General features: G+C 38.5%; 2 protein-coding genes and 1 long non-coding RNA gene across 26 annotated transcripts in view; 1 reads left to right on the top strand and 2 right to left on the bottom strand.

Annotated features, from left to right (window-relative positions):
- The window catches only part of LOC125280738, a 49,613-nt gene extending 48,140 nt beyond the window's left edge, over nt 1-1,473 (bottom strand). For 9 of the 19 annotated variants that reach the window (XR_007187717.1, XR_007187726.1, XR_007187718.1 and 6 more), the window contains exons 1-3: nt 1,203-1,473; nt 246-377; nt 93-160 (exon numbers count right to left, since the gene is read on the bottom strand). This is a non-coding gene — a long non-coding RNA (uncharacterized LOC125280738). The remainder of the gene's footprint in view (nt 1-92; nt 161-245; nt 378-1,202) is intronic. The other 10 variants (XR_007187713.1, XR_007187724.1, XR_007187715.1 and 7 more) reach the window with 3 other exon arrangements.
- Nucleotides 1-8,853, top strand: part of bcar3 (BCAR3 adaptor protein, NSP family member) — a 78,870-nt gene extending 70,017 nt beyond the window's left edge. For all 4 annotated transcript variants that reach the window (XM_048211481.1, XM_048211480.1, XM_048211482.1 and 1 more), the window contains 8 exons: nt 81-520; nt 2,448-2,548; nt 2,996-3,711; nt 5,799-5,914; nt 6,132-6,303; nt 6,424-6,535; nt 6,621-6,827; nt 7,972-8,853. In XM_048211481.1, coding sequence (XP_048067438.1) covers nt 81-520; nt 2,448-2,548; nt 2,996-3,711; nt 5,799-5,914; nt 6,132-6,303; nt 6,424-6,535; nt 6,621-6,827; nt 7,972-8,147 — 2,040 coding nt within the window. In that variant the 3' untranslated portion in view covers nt 8,148-8,853. The remainder of the gene's footprint in view (nt 1-80; nt 521-2,447; nt 2,549-2,995; nt 3,712-5,798; nt 5,915-6,131; nt 6,304-6,423; nt 6,536-6,620; nt 6,828-7,971) is intronic.
- A 1,064-nt stretch (nt 8,854-9,917) lies between these two features.
- The window catches only part of fnbp1l (formin binding protein 1-like), a 49,363-nt gene continuing 41,735 nt past the window's right edge, over nt 9,918-17,545 (bottom strand). The window contains exons 10-16 of one of the 3 annotated variants that reach the window (XM_048208684.1): nt 17,060-17,212; nt 15,085-15,194; nt 13,851-13,983; nt 13,530-13,624; nt 12,911-13,053; nt 12,096-12,254; nt 9,918-11,251 (exon numbers count right to left, since the gene is read on the bottom strand). In XM_048208684.1, coding sequence (XP_048064641.1) covers nt 11,244-11,251; nt 12,096-12,254; nt 12,911-13,053; nt 13,530-13,624; nt 13,851-13,983; nt 15,085-15,194; nt 17,060-17,212 — 801 coding nt within the window. In that variant the 3' untranslated portion in view covers nt 9,918-11,243. Of the gene's footprint in view, nt 12,255-12,910; nt 13,054-13,529; nt 13,625-13,850; nt 13,984-15,084; nt 15,195-17,059; nt 17,213-17,545 lie in introns of all 3 variants that reach the window. The other 2 variants (XM_048208683.1, XM_048208685.1) reach the window with 2 other exon arrangements.

The following is a 17,545-nucleotide window of genomic DNA, read 5'->3' as shown; positions in this document are numbered from 1 at the left end:
GGAAGAAAAATATAGTATATATGAAAGACAGAAAAAAGCTACCACAAAAACAATGAAAATTGTGTGTGTTTGAATTTAAGGTGGCTGAAAACCTGGTCCAGCGTGATGGAGACTTTTTGATCCGAGACTCGCTGTCCAGCCCGGGAAACTATGTCCTCACCTGCCAGTGGAAGAACACTCCTCAACACTTCAAAATCAACAAACGAGTAGTAGCCATGAATGAGGCCTACTCACGTGTTCAGTACCTGTTTGAGAAGGAGGGATTTGACAGTGTCCCCGCTTTGGTGCGATACTATGTGGGCAACCGGGAGCCGGTGTCTGAGGTTGTCGGAGCGATTATCTTTCAGCCAATCAACAGAGCTCTGCCTCTGAGATGCCTGGAGGAGAAATATGGAGTTGGATCTATACGTGTAGAGGCGGGATACTCAGAGAGAAAGAGCCTGACTTCCAAACGGTTGAGTCTGAATATCATGAACGGACACACCCAGGATCACACCCTCAGCCGTGGGAACCTCCTCAGGTGAGAGAAAGACTATCCTATGGCTCTTTCCACTATTATTCACTACCACACTTTACCGCCAAGAAGAAATACTCTGTGAGGCTTTTGAATCACAAACATGAGGAAATAAGAGAGATTAATTATTTTACTCATCATAGGATTGACAATTTACTAATTATAGATTCTAGTTCTCAATTTTGTATGATTTGGCCTTTTTAGCGATTCCATTAGTTAATGCTTTAAAGGAGTGGTTGATTATGATTTCACTTTTTTTAACCTTAGTTAGTGTGTAATGTTGCTAATAGAGCATAAAAAACATCTGTAAAGTTAGGATGCTCAAAGTGAGATATTTTATTTTAAACAATACAACGAGCTTCTTCCCGGGTTGGTGACATCACTAACCCTAAAATTTACATAAACCCCACCGCCGAGAACACGCAACAAAGGGGGTGAGGCCATGTTATTGCAATACAGTATGTAACACAAATGCAATAGCATGTCATAAAAGCAAGATTACACGTTATAACCATAATTAAACAAAACTATACCTGTTCTATCTTCATGCAGCATATATTCTCTGGCTCTGTAGGCATTTTACAACAGTTCCCACATGAGCAATTTATAGATTAGCATGACAGAATATGCTAATCAATGACTTTAAGATAGTTAACTCCACATCGGCTACAAATATTAATCAACTAACCATTCAGAAACGTCCTGTTGCATTCTACATGTTGTCACTTCTTCTTCTTGAGTCTCTCCATCATTGTCCGACTCCGTTTTGAACATAAAAGGCTGAACAGTTTCTGACATTTCAGTGAGTCTGTGAATCGGCGCTGCTAACACTTAGCTCTTGAAACCCCGCCCTCTTCTTGAGAGTAGCAGCTCATTTGCATTTAAAGGGACACACACAAAAACGGAGCGTTTTTGCTCACCCTCAAAAAGTGACAAATTTAACATGCTATAAAAAATTATCTGTAGGGTATTTTGAGCTAAAACTTCACATACACACTCTGAGGACATCGGAGACTTATTTTACATCTTGGCAATTATATGAACCCTTTATGACTAAAATGAACTAAACAGTTACTTTATGACTAAAATGAACTAACAGATTACTAAAATGAACTAACAGTATTTACAGTATGTGTTACAGTATTTATTAATCTTTGTTAATGTTAGTTAATAAAAAATAATGTTTATTTCATGAGCTCATGGAAATTTCAGGTTAAAAAAGAAAATTCTGCTGTTTGACTGTCCTCATCATGAATTCTGACTTAGAAAAGAAACATCAAAATAAACAATACTAGAAATATAATTTAATTATATTTGCATTATATAATTGGGGTCTACTTTGAAGAATGACTAGTCATGAATTTACAAATTGCACTCAAATCTATATGATAAGATGTACATAATTTTGTCAGCAATTAGTGGGTCTTGTGATGTGATTCGCAAACTCCATTTCTTAATGGCAAGCTCTTGGAAATCCTTGACAGTTTTGCTCATAAGCACCACAGCAGGAAGTAAAAAAAGGCATTTTTCAAGGCATTTGTATTATTTATGTGGAATATGTTATATGTTTATTTATTCAGTCCTGCAATGTGACAGCTCCACAATAATATAAAGAGATTTTTAGCATTAATAAGCATAAAATAAGTGAAAGTTTTACTTATTTGTGCAGATTCAGCATATGGGCGTCCTAACTTTTGAAAACAATGTGTCAAAATAGCTTATAACCTTATCCATTTAAAAATGTTATTAAAATGATTGTACAGGTTGCATGACCTTACATTAAATGAGAGACTGCATTTGATTTGTACTTTTAAAAATTCATATCACATCGCAGAACCTTTGAAAACTCAATTAAAAGTGGTGTCAACTTTGTCATCTTACTCTAAAAGATCGGTAAAGAAGACTTTAAGTGACCTGTCTTTCTCCTTCACAGCCACAAAGATAAATGTGGGAGTCAACCAGCATGTCTGAACCACGTTCAGGAGAGGAGACGGCCACTGAAGACCCATCAGTCGGAAAGCTTCCTCCCTATCGGTGAGTGCCTGTCAGCTCTCATCCTCCTTGATACCCGTCACGGTGATATGCACATCTGACAGCCCTGAAAACCAGTCATCTTTCTCACATTCACTTTGTGCCAAAGAGAAAGTGATTCTCAAAGTCAAACTGACGTTCCCGCCTTTGAAATTCACTTCCTGTTACTAAACGTTAAATGTGTGAAATGAGACGTGGGATTGAAATGCAAAATAAAAATGTTTTGTGGAGAAGAATGAAAGTGGGGATGGAGATAATTTATGCCTGTGTCAGTGGAATAAATATGGTTATGCACAAAATGCAGCTTTGCTGTCCATGTCAGAAACCAGAGCGCTGAATCTGCTTTGCCGTGCAGAATACTTCCACACAAAAAAAGTCCATCTGCAAAATACTGTCTATTGTAATGAAAAATATTTGAATAAAACGGTGATATCATGCATATGCTTTCAGGCTGTAGGCCCCAGGCTCAGGTTCAGCATATGGAGCACCAGCCGTGCCCCAAATCCCCAGTTTTCCGAACAGGAAGTGAGCCAGCTCTGAGCCCCACAGTGCCACGCAGAATGGCTTTCGACACCCAGCCTGGTGAGGCCATTCGTGGATCTGACAGCCAGCTGTGTCCCAAACCGCCCCCTAAACCCAGCAAGGTTCCCACTATAAGAGTATCCTGCACCCCGGGCCTGAAAACCCTCGCCCCACCTGTCCCCCCGGTAAAGCCCCACAAACAGCGACCTTCATCTCAGCAACAGCAGCAGTCAGAAGTAAGCTACTGTGAACTGAGTCCATGCAGTCCTGCTGATTGGGAAAAGATGAATAGCTCCCATGCTAACAGCTATGTGGAGAGGCTAAAGACTGAGGAGGAGTTAAGGAGAAGTGATAGCAGCATTAAACTAGATCGTAGCTCCTACCATAATGCCATTGAGGCCCTAGAACACGACAGTGAGGAAGACATCGAGGAGGATGTGGATAAAGAAGAGGATGGCAAGAAAGGTTTCCAAAGACCCGTGTTTGAGACTGAATCAGCATTCAAACCTGGTGACGTCAACTTCCGGCTTCTACCAGTGGAGAACAAACCATTGGAGATGACAGTGCTGAAGAAAGCCAAAGAGCTGCTCGTCAGTCAGGATCCAAAGACCATCGCCAAACACATCCTGCAAGCAGACTGTCAGGTAATATTAATTATGTGTCTTTAAAGTCAACATGAATTCAAAATTGTTTCAATGCGTTAACATTATTTAAACCCAAAAATGAAAATTATCCCATGATTTACTCACCCTCAAGCCATCCTAGGTGTATATGACTATCTTCTTTCAGACAAACACAATTGGAGTTATGTTAAAGGTCCCGTTCTTCGTGATCCCATGTTTCAAACTTTAGTTAGTGTTTAATGTTGTTGTTAGAGTATAAATAAAATCTGTAAAATTTTAAAGCTCAAAGTTCAATGCCAAGTGAGATATTTTATTTAACAGAAGTCGCCTACATCGAACGGCCAGTTTGGACTACATCCCTCTACTTCCTTCTTTAATGACGTCACTAAAACAGTTTTTTGACTAACCTCCGCCCACAGGAATACACAAGAGTTGCGTTTGTAGAGTGTGTTTGTCGCCATGTCGTCGAAACGCTGTTATTTTCATCCCGCAGTCCAATCACCGGGTCTGATTCCGGCTCAAATTGATAGGGTAAAATTAAAGACATGTTTACAATAACACTGAGCGCGTGCATCTCCACGTTATGGTAAGAGGCGTGACCTTTCCGGGCAAGGAGCGCTAAGCTGCTGTCGAATCACAACACAGGAACCGCTGGCACTATCAGAACTCGTTACGTATTTCTGAAGGAGGGACTTCATAGAACAAGGAAGTCATCAGCCCGTTTTTATGACAGTGGAAACAGCGGTATACAGATAAGTAAATTATGTGAAAAATACTGTTTTTTTACACGCGAAACATGAACACATGTTATATTGCACTCTATAAACACAATCAAAGCTTCAAAAAACCACGAAAAACGGGACCTTTAAAAAATATCCTGGCTCTAATATCCAAGCTTTATTATAATGGTAATAAATGGTGCTCGCGATTTTGAAGCCCAAAAAAGTGCATCCATCCATCATAAAAGTAATCCATACAGCTCCAGGGGGTTAATAAAGGCCTTCTGAAGTGAAGCGTGTTAATACATTAACAATATTGAAACAATAAAAATGTGTAAGTATATGTATGTACTGTAGAAAATAGCATAACCAACATTAACAATCAACAAAAATTTATAGTTCATAATACCCAATGGATTAATCAGTGTTAAATTGTGCAATAACCTTAAGCAATAACCAAATAGCTATACAACTAATAGCTTGTTTTAGGTTACTGGTAATGGTAACTTAAATGTCAATATTTAAAACAGCTATTTAAAGCCTTGATCAAATAAAATAATTATGAATTAATAAATATATAAAAAAATTGTAATGTTTTTGACTTTTTTAATGTCTCTTATGCTCATCAAGGCTGCAAAAAATATAGTAAAAACAGTAATATTGTGAAATATTACAATTTAAAATAACTGTTTTCTATTTAACAGTTGATTTTTTTCTGGAAAAGTTCAAACTAACAGCACTTACTAACCCCAAACATTAAAACGGTACTGTACACATTACAAAAGTTAATATTGATATTAAAAGCTCATATTAGCTAGTATAATATTAACTGCACAACAGATGACTAATCTGTCACAGATTATATATTTGATAGCTTTCGATTTCAAAAATGGGAGGTAGTGGAATAAAAAAAATGAAAATGAAACACACAACGACAAAAGAGAAAATTAAGAAAGATGAAAACAGAATTAGGGCTAGTCATCCACACCCACTTACTGAATACAATCATGACCGACAGGTCTGTAATTACCGTCTTGTTATGTGAGTCAGCCTTTTCTTCAGGTCGAAGACTGGTTCTTCCAGCCAACCAGAGGACAAGACCACAGTTGTGCCACACAGCAAGGGCTAAATGTAGATGAATCAAATTAAAAATGACCTAAAAAGCTCTTATACATGTGACTGTCCACTTCTCCACATTTCTTTCTGCTTCTGAAAGAGGCTCCAGATTGTTTGTCTGTGTATTTGGGAATTCAATCTTAAACCGGCTGATTATGTCAGTCACAGGACCAAAAACAAAGTCAAATTTAGAAACCCTTCACAATCACAGATTAGCTTCAGTGCAATACTTTTGATTCTAGATGTTACAAATGCTGTGTGTACATGCTCCAGGTTGCCAGGATACTGAATGTTTCTGAGGAGCTGAAAGTTCAAATGGGCGTGACCTCTGGGCTAGAGCTGGTGACCCTTCCCCATGGGAGACAGCTGCGGCAGGACCTCATGGAAAGGTAAACGCATGCTGTCAACACGTGATCTATAAAGCAGGTTTCTGATGATTCATATGGGCGGACAACTCTTTCCGAGGAATATTAACTCTTTGAACATCTCACGTGCGCTAAAGTAACTAAGCAGAGTTTTTCCTTTTCATTAACTATGGCCAAAATCACAGACACAGAGGCCAATAGGCCACACATTTAACCCGCATGGCTGGTTCTTCTTAAACAGGCATAACACCATGGCAATTGGAGTTGCTGTGGATATCCTGGGGTGTACAGGAAGTCTGGAGGAGAGAGCAGCCACCCTAAACCGGATCATTCTGGTCGCTCTAGAGCTGAAAGACTCCATGGGAGATCTTTATGCCTTTTCCTCAATAATGAAAGCACTGGACATGCCTCAGGTACCCAACGGCTCCTTCTATCTGCCACTTTCGGTTGACTTGCAATTTTTTTTCCCTCTCTGTGTGCGGTCAAGTGTAGGAAACAAGCTTTAATCTGTGTGATCTTTCTTGTATGAACAGATTACCAGATTGGATCATACGTGGACTAGCTTGCGGAGGAAATATACACAGACTGCCATTATTTATGAGAAATCTTTGAAACCATTCTACAAAGGACTCTATGAAGGAAGTGGTGAGTTTTTGACAGTAAAGCATGTTTAAAATGCCCTTCATACAGTAGGTCACCTTTAATTAAGTTCTTGTTATGATCTTTCCAGCTGAAATCCCACTGAGCAATGCCAGCGTTCCGCTGCTAATGCCGCTGCTCACCTTGATGGAGAGGCCTGCGGTCACCTTTGACGGGATGGACGTCTGGGAGAACAACGACCAAGGCTGCGAAATCATGTTTCGGCATCTGGAAGGCGCTCGCGCTGTTGCGCGCAATGCGGACACCTACACCTGCAATGCACAGCGGATCCTCCAGGGTAAGCCAAGGACATTACAAGTCATTTCAGGAGGAATATGTGGTGCTTTACTTGGGGAATTGGTGAGCAAAACACATTGATTTGCAATAGAGCTTTTCAGGTCGTTGTCTTAAAATCCAAAAGAAAATTAGCATTTGAATCATGGATTCCCTCAGGAAGTTATATGATAAAAGGCCTGCCCTGTTTAGTCGGCTCTTGAAAAGAATCACTCAAAAAGACACTCAAACAGCATTATCAGTTTCAGTCAGTCCAAGAAATCCTTTAGTTACTAAATTAAGATGATTTACCAACTGAACAGGTCATCATTACTTTAGTCATGTCTGACGCAAAATGAATCACAGACTTCTTCAGTGATATGTACTTAAGGTTTGTGAGACTTAGATCAGTATAATTACAGACTAGTTGTTTATATAATAATTACATATGTTGTGATAAATGTTAAAATAAACAGATAAATGAAAATTTACTAAAAATGTAAAACAAAAAACACTATACAAGTATATACAACTATATAATATTGTATCCTTAACTAACAATGAACAATATTTAGGTCAATTTCTGTATGCCGTATACTAAAAAATGTTTACCATTTTAAATTGTATAAATTAACATTAAAGTATGGACAAACATGAATTCACAAAAAAATCATAATAAATGTTGTTCATTGTTACTGTACCTAATGCATTAATTAATGGCAAAAAATTATGTATTTTTAAGTGTTACCAAAAATCATTCTTTAAAATCAATATGAAACTGAAGTTGCGATAGTCTTTTCTTCCATATTGTGACGTATATCCGAGTGAAACGGCTTCTAGAATGAGAAAAAAATATGTAGGGCGAGAATTGATTGGATTGTAGGAAGTTGGGTGCTTTAACAAAATGGAAGCAGATTGGCAATTGTAGAGGATATTTAGTCCCACCCTCTGCCGAGACACATCATGAAGAGAACGAATATGGTTTCTAGAGGAAGGGAGGTTAACTTTGCTGATTAAAGATTATGAGGGCATATGATTTAAAAAAAATAATAATATTGATGCGCACAGATAAATCATTTATAATAAACACTGCAACATTCTGTTAAAAAAAAAAAGTCAATTTTTAATTACACAGCGACTTTAATAATAAAATTTAATTTTCTCTCCAGATTTCCAACCTAATGATGACATGTTGGAGATCTTGAGGACTGATTTCCAGTTGCGTCTGCTCTGGGGCAGCAGGGGGGCGGCCGTGGACCAGACTGAGCGATACGACAAATTCAAACTCATCCTCACGGCCCTGTCCAGAAAACTTGAGCCTCCAGTCAAACATACAGAACTCTGAAAAATGAGACACTTTATACAGTATACTAGACTCTCTGAGTAAGCAGAAACTGTCCGAACCTCTCTGGAGGCAGGTCAAAGGTCGTCTGTACCTATAAAAAGGTCGTTCTCTAACAGAATGAGAGCTTCAGAAGACCACGTGCAGCTTGCAAGTTGGAAGCCATTCATGAGCACACACGGCACTTCCATATGCACCTTCCAGAGGTGTGTTGTGCTCCACAATTATGACTGGTGAAATGGGCAGGTACCAGTTTTGCCTTCAGGAAAAGAAGGAATGGTACGTAGAATATAGCTACTGGCCAATACATCATCCACCCTAAGAAATAAAAATAAAGTTGGAGGCAGAGAGAACACTTCATGAGGTGTATGTATGTGGTCAGTAACTTGGCATATGAAGTGATGAATAAGAGAGCACTGGGATGATGGACTACACCTTCAAGACAAATTTTCAGCGCCATGAAGGAACAGGAGATAGTAAAGTTTGTACAATTTTAGAAACGTCATAAACCCTTTGGTCAAAGCAGTGTTGATCTGTTTAAAAAAACCCACATGGAAAAGAATGTACATAATCATCATTAGTGAACGCATGTGAAGGCTAGTTTGTGTAATATATTGTATTAAGTATTATTGATCTGTAAATAGTCACCCATAAATGAAATATTCTGAAAAATATTAAATATCTAATAAAAGATTAATTGTTACAGAAATGTGTGTGTGTGTGTGTGTGTGTGTGTGTGTGTGTGTGTGTGTGTGTGTGTGTGTGTATATATATATGGGTCAATAAGATTTTTTTAGTAAGCAAGGATGCATTAAATTGATTAAAAGTGACTGTAAAAATATTTATAATTTCTTTTCTAATTAAAATATTTCCATTTCCCTTTACATCTGTTCTTTTGAATTTTCTACTAAAAAAAATTTCCAGAAAAAAAGTATCACAGTTTCCACAAAAATATTAAGCGGCACAACTGTTTTCAACACTGATAATAATAATAATAATAATAAAAAAGTTTCTTGAGCATCAAATCAGCATATTAGAATGATTTCTGTAGGATCATGTGACACTGATGACTGGAGTAATGATGCTGAAAATTCAGCTTTGACATCACAGGAATAAATTGCATTTAGAATTACGTACAAAAATAGAAAGTCATTTACATAGTAAAAATATTTTACAATATTACTTTTTTTACTGCATTGATTAAAAAAATGCAGCCTTGGTGACCCTAAATAGTCTGATTAAAAAAAATAAATAAAAAAATCTTACTGACCCCAAACTTTTCAACAGTAGTGTGTGTTCTTGTATACATGGTTTATAAGGACACGAGTGTGTATAATAACATGGGTATTACAACATAAATATGGTTTATGAGGACACTTCCTGTGTCCTCGTAAACCAAATGGCTTAAAAAAAAAAAAAACATACTAAATGGTGTTTTTTTGACAGTTTTCTGTGATGGGTAGGTTTAGGGTAGGGGTAGTGTAGGGGGACAGAATATACATTTTGTACAGTATAAAAACCATTACATCTATGGAGTGTCCCCCTGAACCGTGTGTGTGTGTGTGTGTGTGTGTGTGTGTGTGTGCGTGTGTGTGTGTGCGTGTGTGTCCATGATGCACTGCATATACAGTATTTGCAGGTTAGAAACCTTGGCTCCTGATAAACATAGCCAGTAATAGTGATGAAATACAACCTACACTGTAGGAATATAAACAAAATCCAGTGGGCTAAACACAAAAGAGTGAAGAACTCCAATAAATGACAGGCAGGATGAACGAGACAAACAGACATAAGTATTTATTTCTCGGTTGCTCTTGCTCCAACACAAACCCCAGTATATAGTGGTCAACGTTGTCTCACTGTACAACACATTCACACAAAAGCAAGCATTCACATCTGACACCATTCACTCCCTAATAATCCAATTCAAATGCAACAGGGTAAAAAGTGCATTGGTTAAGACCAGGGTCCTACTGAGAAGAAGAAGAACTGGTTACAAAAAGAGTACGGCACGGTTCTTAAAAGCAAAGCCTGAAAGTCACTCGCTTGGTTAACAAAAAAAAAAAAACAATCACAATAAAAACATTCATTCTGAAATAAAGATGTTAATACATACAGTTTAATAATAAAAACTAACTAGGTATATACATATGCATATATGCACCCATATGCATACACAGTTTTATATGTAAGAATCACATTCACAAAAACACGCACTTGAGATCGGATTCTGGAGACGTGTGGTCCCTTGTTAGGAGGCAGTGAGCATGTTCTTGCACATGTGAAACCAAGAGCTGGACAAGAAATGGAGAAAGCACCACAAAGAGCTGGCAGCCCAAGAACGAGCAGTTTTTTGGGCACGGAGGATCTGATAGACCCCTATATGCTTTAGTTTCCATACAGAAGCCTGTAATTAAGGCAGAGATGATGGGTTGGTGTTCATAGGTCCTCGCTGGCGTTTTCTCTGCTCGTTTTATATGGTGTTGGGTCCCCCTGCTGGTCAAATGCAGAACTGCACCAGGATCCATCCACCGAACTATGCAAAGGGGGCGGGGCCAGTGGGTGGATGTTGCAGTGAGGACCGTTGCATTGGCTACAGTAGCACCATGCTTCCTTTACTCTGATTGGTCATGCTTATGAGATTTATATCATGGTTAACATGGAATGCATCAATGAGGAAACAGTCAAAAGAGAAACGGACACACAGGTGGTTGAGAGATAAGTGGTTAAACCTATTAAGGAATCAATTGGTCAGCATGGAATGAGAAACGAACGGCTGCGGATCATGCAGGTGCATGTTATGATGAACATGAAAAGATGGTACAGGCAAACATTCCCCTGAACATGTTAGTGTCAGGCAACGACTCTCTTTGGAATCCTCATTATTGCTCCTCGTTCTCCCACGCCCTCCCAACTACCCCGATATCCCTGGAACGTCTGCTGCAATGGAATGATGTTAATGGCCATGACACAAACAGCATGCAAACATGCAACCTGCCCCAACACAATCTCGGTCTTAAATTTCGCCCCACCGCCCCACTAACAGACCCACAGCAGTGAGTCCCGTCCACCAAACACCACAGAACCCCACTCATCCAATCAGGAACCTGTAGCCACAGAAAGAAAAGAGAGGACAGAGTCATTGACAGGTCCACCGACAGCAAAGTTTGACCAGCGACAGAGGAAAAAAAAAAAAAAGATAGAGGGCGCTAGTGAGCCAGCCAAACTGAGTGCTGCTCTGAAGTTACGCAATGTTCTTGGATTGTTTTTATTGTACGCTTTTAATTTCAAGTCACAAATTAAAAAAAGAAGTTGTGACGCACAAGTTTAACGAGAAGGGTAGCACTCGCAGAAAAAGTTGAAGTGAAACAGGTTTCAACGAAAGGTGGAAGAACTGGAATCTGCATGAACTGAAAGCTCAGAAGAACATCAATGTATCCTCATACTGAATAGAACAAATGATTGGACTGTAGTAATAATGCAGTAGAGTATACTTTAGTTTCAACATGTATAAAAACATAAATCTCAACAATAAAGAGCTGACTGAGCAGTTTCTCTCACTATTATAATGAGCAAATCATCTCTCAGACAGACAAGACATTTGAAAAGGAGCCTATGTATTTTGTTCAGTTTGATGATTAAAAACACTTATTAAAATGGAATAAAATGTAATAAAAATCTCTACAATTCTACAGATTGATCCGCTGCAGCAAAGTCGCAGTGCAGAGGAAATACAGTCACTTTCGACAGTGTGTGTGTGTGTGTGTGTGTGTGTGTGTGTGTGTGTGTGTGTGTGTGTTTGTCCTTGGGCTCACACAGTGAACAAAAGCATATGGCAGTCAGCCGAGCTGCACTTGATGAGTCACGGTAAATCTGACATGCACTCCCCCGTGTATGATGTCATAACTAGACGGTGCTGCCGTGGGTGATGTCATATATAGGTGACCGCACCTTTGCTGTTTTTCTCCAGTGTGATCTCCACGTAGGACGTGGGGACGTAGCCCTCCACTCCGCTATGTTTCCGAACCCGCGTCCATCCGTCGCCTTTATCTTCCTCTATGACGTACAGCACCTCGTTCTCGTTCATAACCAAGGTGCCTTCGTTAGAGCCTGAGGAACAAACACATTTTTAATACTTTAACCAGTGGTGTGCGGCGGTGTTCTGAAATGAGGAGCCACAAAAACAAAAGGCGGGATTTATCGCATGAACCAATCATACCGCGTTGGAGGCATTGCCTCCTCTCATGTGACTTTCGCCCATTCTTCCCCACCAAACCCACCACGCGCTTTAGGGGGTCTGTTAAAACTCAATGGGCTCAAGGGAGGCAAGAGAGTCGCAGACTCTCGCTGTAACTTTACCTTCTGTTGGACAGTGTTACTTTTATTTTGTCATCCTATTTTTTGAGGCCTTGCCTTTTAGAAGGAAATGCCCCTGACTTCATCAGTCACATAAATGAACACAGAAACTCTGCAATGGTAAAGAATTGTTTCAGGTTCTATACAAGTTACATTGTGTTGACAGAATTGTAGGGATAATATTGATTGCCACAGAAAATTATTTTGACTTGCCAGAAATCTTTGTTAAAGCACTTAAGTGAATTATTTAGTAAAAATCTGTCATTTTGTTGTATAGCAATTCCTGTGGGAAGAATTGGTTGGTGAAACCGTTTTTATGGATATTTATAATCGACGTTATGCCAGTAATGTTGTCGACAGCGCTTAACTCGTCCTAAACGAGGAACATTTAAAGCAAGCTGTTTCTGTACCATCAAAAGAGTAGAGAGCTTTGCAGTGGCCGATGGCAGGGAGAGGATCGTCATCGTCAAACTCGTCATCAAAATCATGTGGGTCGGGCTGTGGTGGAGACCGATGCTCCTGACTGTGATCGTCTGTGTAACTGCCTTCAGGGCTGAAAGACAGAAGAAAAAAATGTCAATGCATTAAAGTGGCCTTTATGGTCAGAGGCAGCGGTGTGACGTGAGGAAGCACAAAGCAATGAATAGGACTGGATGATATGACGGTTTGACGTCTTTTGTTTTCAACTAAAGAGCTACATTATGTAAAGCTAATGTTGCACTGATACTAATTGTATATCTTTAAGTTTGCATACATGATTTTAAATTAAAAGAAAATATTATGAGATAAAGTATTTGCAGTAAGTAAAATAGCATTTAATGATTTTTTTGGTAGGTATTCCAACTACTTCAATCCCATCAACCTCTTTATAATGCTGCTGTGCCTTCCCACTCATTTATATCTACAAAAAGCTCAACAGCTCTTCTAAACTGTTCAGGCACTCATAAAAGGGACGACTGTATACTGGACATACTGTATTATAGTCTGTCTATCCTTAGAATGCAGATAATGTAATCAGGAAATACAGACCTCTCTCTACCGTGGGGTGCGTGGTGGTTCACATCTGCACTGGGCCGCCGTTCACCACGAGATCCATGTTTCCCTTCAACCTCTGCCAGCCAACTCTGAGATGGAGAGAGACAGGTGAAGAGTGATACATGTCCAAATAATTTGTCATTGTCAAGCATTTCATGTGATGCAGCAACCGCATTACGTGCATTCCTCCACTAGATGGCGGTGGCGCACAGAGATGCTCAGCTGTTTTATGTCAAATTTATCCAGATGTACATTCCCGGAGGCTGTGCTTCCTTATAAGACTGCAACAATAAGTCATTCCTCTGGGAAGGTTACCTCATTTTTATGGATCTCAGAGCGAAGTTTCTCCATGTTGCATATGGTCTCTGAAATCTTGGGCTGGAGACTTCCAGGATCTCCCATCTGAGGATTCTTCTCATAGACATCCTTCATTTTGTTAAGAGCATCTCTGTGACAAGGACAATTATGATTTTGAGATATTATTCTCTAGCTATTTAATAGGTTTTAAATAGTTTATATGGGTCATTGACGATGACAAATAAGGTTTTTAAAAGTGTAAAAAAACCTATTGGCGCTATAATTAATTCTGAAGTTTTATTAAGTGTTAACAATGAGATCATGTGGTTTTTATGGTCAATTAGCACTGCTTTTGTCATTTTTTACAAGGTGGTCATAATTTCACCAAAAAAGTCGTTCGGTTTAACCAAAATTTTGTTTTTACCAAATTACACTATTGGTTATACCAAATGATGATATTTTCAAACAGTGCTAACAGGCTGATATCTAGCTAGTTAGCTAGTTAGATTGCTAGCTACTAGTTAGCAAAAGGACAATCAAATATTTTATATTTAGTACAAGTTTTTAAAATATTACAACATTTTCCATGTTTTATAGCAGTTGTACCGAATGACCTGATGTTTCGGGACATGCGTATGAGCAAGTGAAAACATAAATTTTTCAAACAGTTAAGAGAGAGTTAGTTACTTTGCTTCACGACCATGTGGTCCTTTGCTGGTGTCTGAATGATGTCTCATCCTGTCACATGATATTGACCACGTGACTTGATCCAAAATGGTCCCTTTATATTGGTTACTCCGAATGACATCAATGAAATTCTTTCTCATAACAAAGTAACGACTTCTACACATAACCTTAATACCATTTTGCACTATGTTGATATATGATAATAAAATAAAAAATATATACATTTCAAGATATTTTAATCACTAATGAAATGGCTGTATTGGCCTTTGGACAGTTAAACCGAATGACCTTTTGACACTTCAAAATCTTTAAAATATGTTTATGTAGCAAAATATAATTAAAACCTTTTGGATTCAATAAAAGAGATCTAGTTGTACTACCTTACATACTTTGGATGTCGTCTTTGTTTTTATTATTAAGGCCTTTGGACAAAAAAAATGACCCGCCACTTCATTGACCCATATATAAATATTGCTTAATTAAAACAATTCTCTATCACATGGTTTTTAGTATCTAGTAATTTCTAGTAATTAGAAATTAGAAAAAAGAAAGCTTTAGAATCTACCTTTGGTCCATTTCTTTCTGTAGTTCTTTGTTCAGCTCATCAATCCTCTGTTGAAGTTTTTTGCGTCTCTGTTCAGGGGGAAGATGGCTGAGATCCTCTAGTGTTGGCGCCTGTACAAATATAGGTTATTGGTTGGAGGCAAAGATGCAATGACAAGCATCTAGACCCAATTGCAGTGCACGTGGTATAAACAGTCGCTTTTAAGAGAGATGTCCTTCCTAGAGTTTAATGGGCCCATTAGTTTGCATACATTCCAATTTTGCAATTCAGCTGAAAGTTTATAAACATTAAGCCAGACTATAAGAAAGACATCTTTAAGCTGTACGGCATGAAGGAGGGAGGGGGTTTTGTTTCAGTCATAGCATCCTAGAACTAATCACTCAAAATCTATTCTCAAACCTCATATCTATACTACAGCAGTCTAAAACACATCACTTACCAGCTTTAAAGACCACTGAGATGTTAAGGTTAGGTCACGCCATTTCAAAAAGAACAAAGACAACAAATCGCTCATCAACATCAGTCAATCGAATGCATTTTGACTGATGATTTTAGTCCCGTTCACACAGAACGGCACCATCAGGATAAACCAGGTCTTAATCGAGGTCTGACCTACTGTAGTTCTATCTCAGTTCATGTTAGTTTAACATTGTTAATACCTGAACCAGCCTCATCTTTGTTTTCAATATTTCCATTTAAGCTAGGTTATAAAGTAGAAGCTAAAAGAAGAACAGGTAATATAGTGGCATTTGGTTTTACAGAAGTAGGTCTTAATGTGGTTTTCAAATCAGTTAATCTGAACTACTAGGAATAGGTAATGGCAGTTGGCAGAGTGTTAGAGTTGCTAGCACAACAGATTACTTAAATAATGACAGCAATGCTTCTATAGTAACTTCATAAATTTGCAAACATTCAGTGGGTTTGTTGCACAATGATGTTCCACTGAAACTTGGCCAAGAAAATGTTGAGGAAACAAAGATGATGCTTGAGATTTCAGAATAGTTTTATGCAGATAGTTAAAAAGACATTCACAAATGTTAAACCTTGGCAAAAATTTCCTTGCATCCTCATCAAACTGTATGTAAGTGGTCATTGTTTGCTCTTTTGTTTAGAAAAGGATGGACTGGTACTCTTTGGAGGTAATTGAAATGACTCTGATGGAATTTTTCTACAAAGAGATTTACAGCCGAATGTTAAACATTTCTGGTAAACAAAATCAGTTTGGTATTTATCCAAAAAGCTTTGTTCAGGATTTAAAAGATCTTCAAAGGAGAATTTTTCAAAACAGTGAATCTCCCAGACTAAACTCAATGTATATCCAGACAAATATCTCCTAATGTTTGTAAATTTATATCCCTGTGTTCCCCTTTCTCAAGTTTGTTTTAAGGCGTGTTCACAATGACAGCGATTTACAGCGTCAAAGTAATTGCAAGTCGTTCATTTTCGATGAGAGAAATGAGCAACGGTAATAATCTCAATGCAAAAATGTTTAGCAGCGGTGTGATGCATTATCTATCAATGAGAGTTCAAGCAACGCAACTTGTGTGACTTGGTTGGCAAGCACAAATGTGCAAAAAAATAAATAAATAAATCACTGTCAGTGTGAACACAGGCTTACAGAGAAGAGCTACTGAGCTGTATTCAGTAATATGCAAACTTGCATGTGCTTTTAAAAATAAAGCAAGAAAAAAAATTAATAAACAAATAAATTCACCCACCCAACACACCCTCCACCGTGTTCTACTGCTTTACGCAACAAATCAAACTTTTATTTTAACCCCACAGCTAAAATTATAGGCACAGCTCTTGGACCCAGATAAAGCCTTATTCCTTCACTCAAAACAATCATAATTCTCCGTTTCCTCGCGTGCAGGAATTAGCTAAACCCTGGGTGAGAGAAACCGGCCCAAGCGCAAGCAGCAAGCGCTAATGTCATAATCACGGCAAACCCACAACACACCAGGCCGACTCTTACCCCTCTTTTCACAGTTCGGAAGGATGGAATCTTAGATTTTGCATTTCTCATTTCAGATAGATGGTTAGCTATCCGCTCTGTTCGGAATTTAGGAGGCTGGAAATGGCCAGAGGGAAAACTTGGGAGGGAAGGAGGAGGGATGGATGGGGGAAGCTGGGACAACAAAGATTTAAGGTGAACCAATCAAACAAACGAACACGCAAAACTATGATCACTAGTGAAATGACTGACTGAATGAAGTCTAGCTTGTTTAATGTGGCTTAAAAGCAAGTTTTAACTTTCAATCAAATGAAGGGTTTATAAAAACAAGAACTGCTTTCAAGGGAAGGAAAAACGTGAAGTAATGTTCTTAAAAAAGATATAAAAAGGTCAGAAAGTTTGTACTTACAGCATAGGTCTAAAGAAAAAGTTAAAGTTTACCTAGCTATATAATCCTTTACTGTTCACACAAGCCAAAACAGAGAGAGCCTGGCGGTCATGTGGGCT

This window comes from Megalobrama amblycephala, linkage group LG12 (assembly GCF_018812025.1).
Source record: "Megalobrama amblycephala isolate DHTTF-2021 linkage group LG12, ASM1881202v1, whole genome shotgun sequence".
In the NCBI taxonomy this organism is placed as follows: domain Eukaryota; kingdom Metazoa; phylum Chordata; class Actinopteri; order Cypriniformes; family Xenocyprididae; genus Megalobrama; species Megalobrama amblycephala.
Note: the sequence above shows the minus strand (reverse complement) of the source record. Positions and strands in the feature narration are given on the sequence as shown.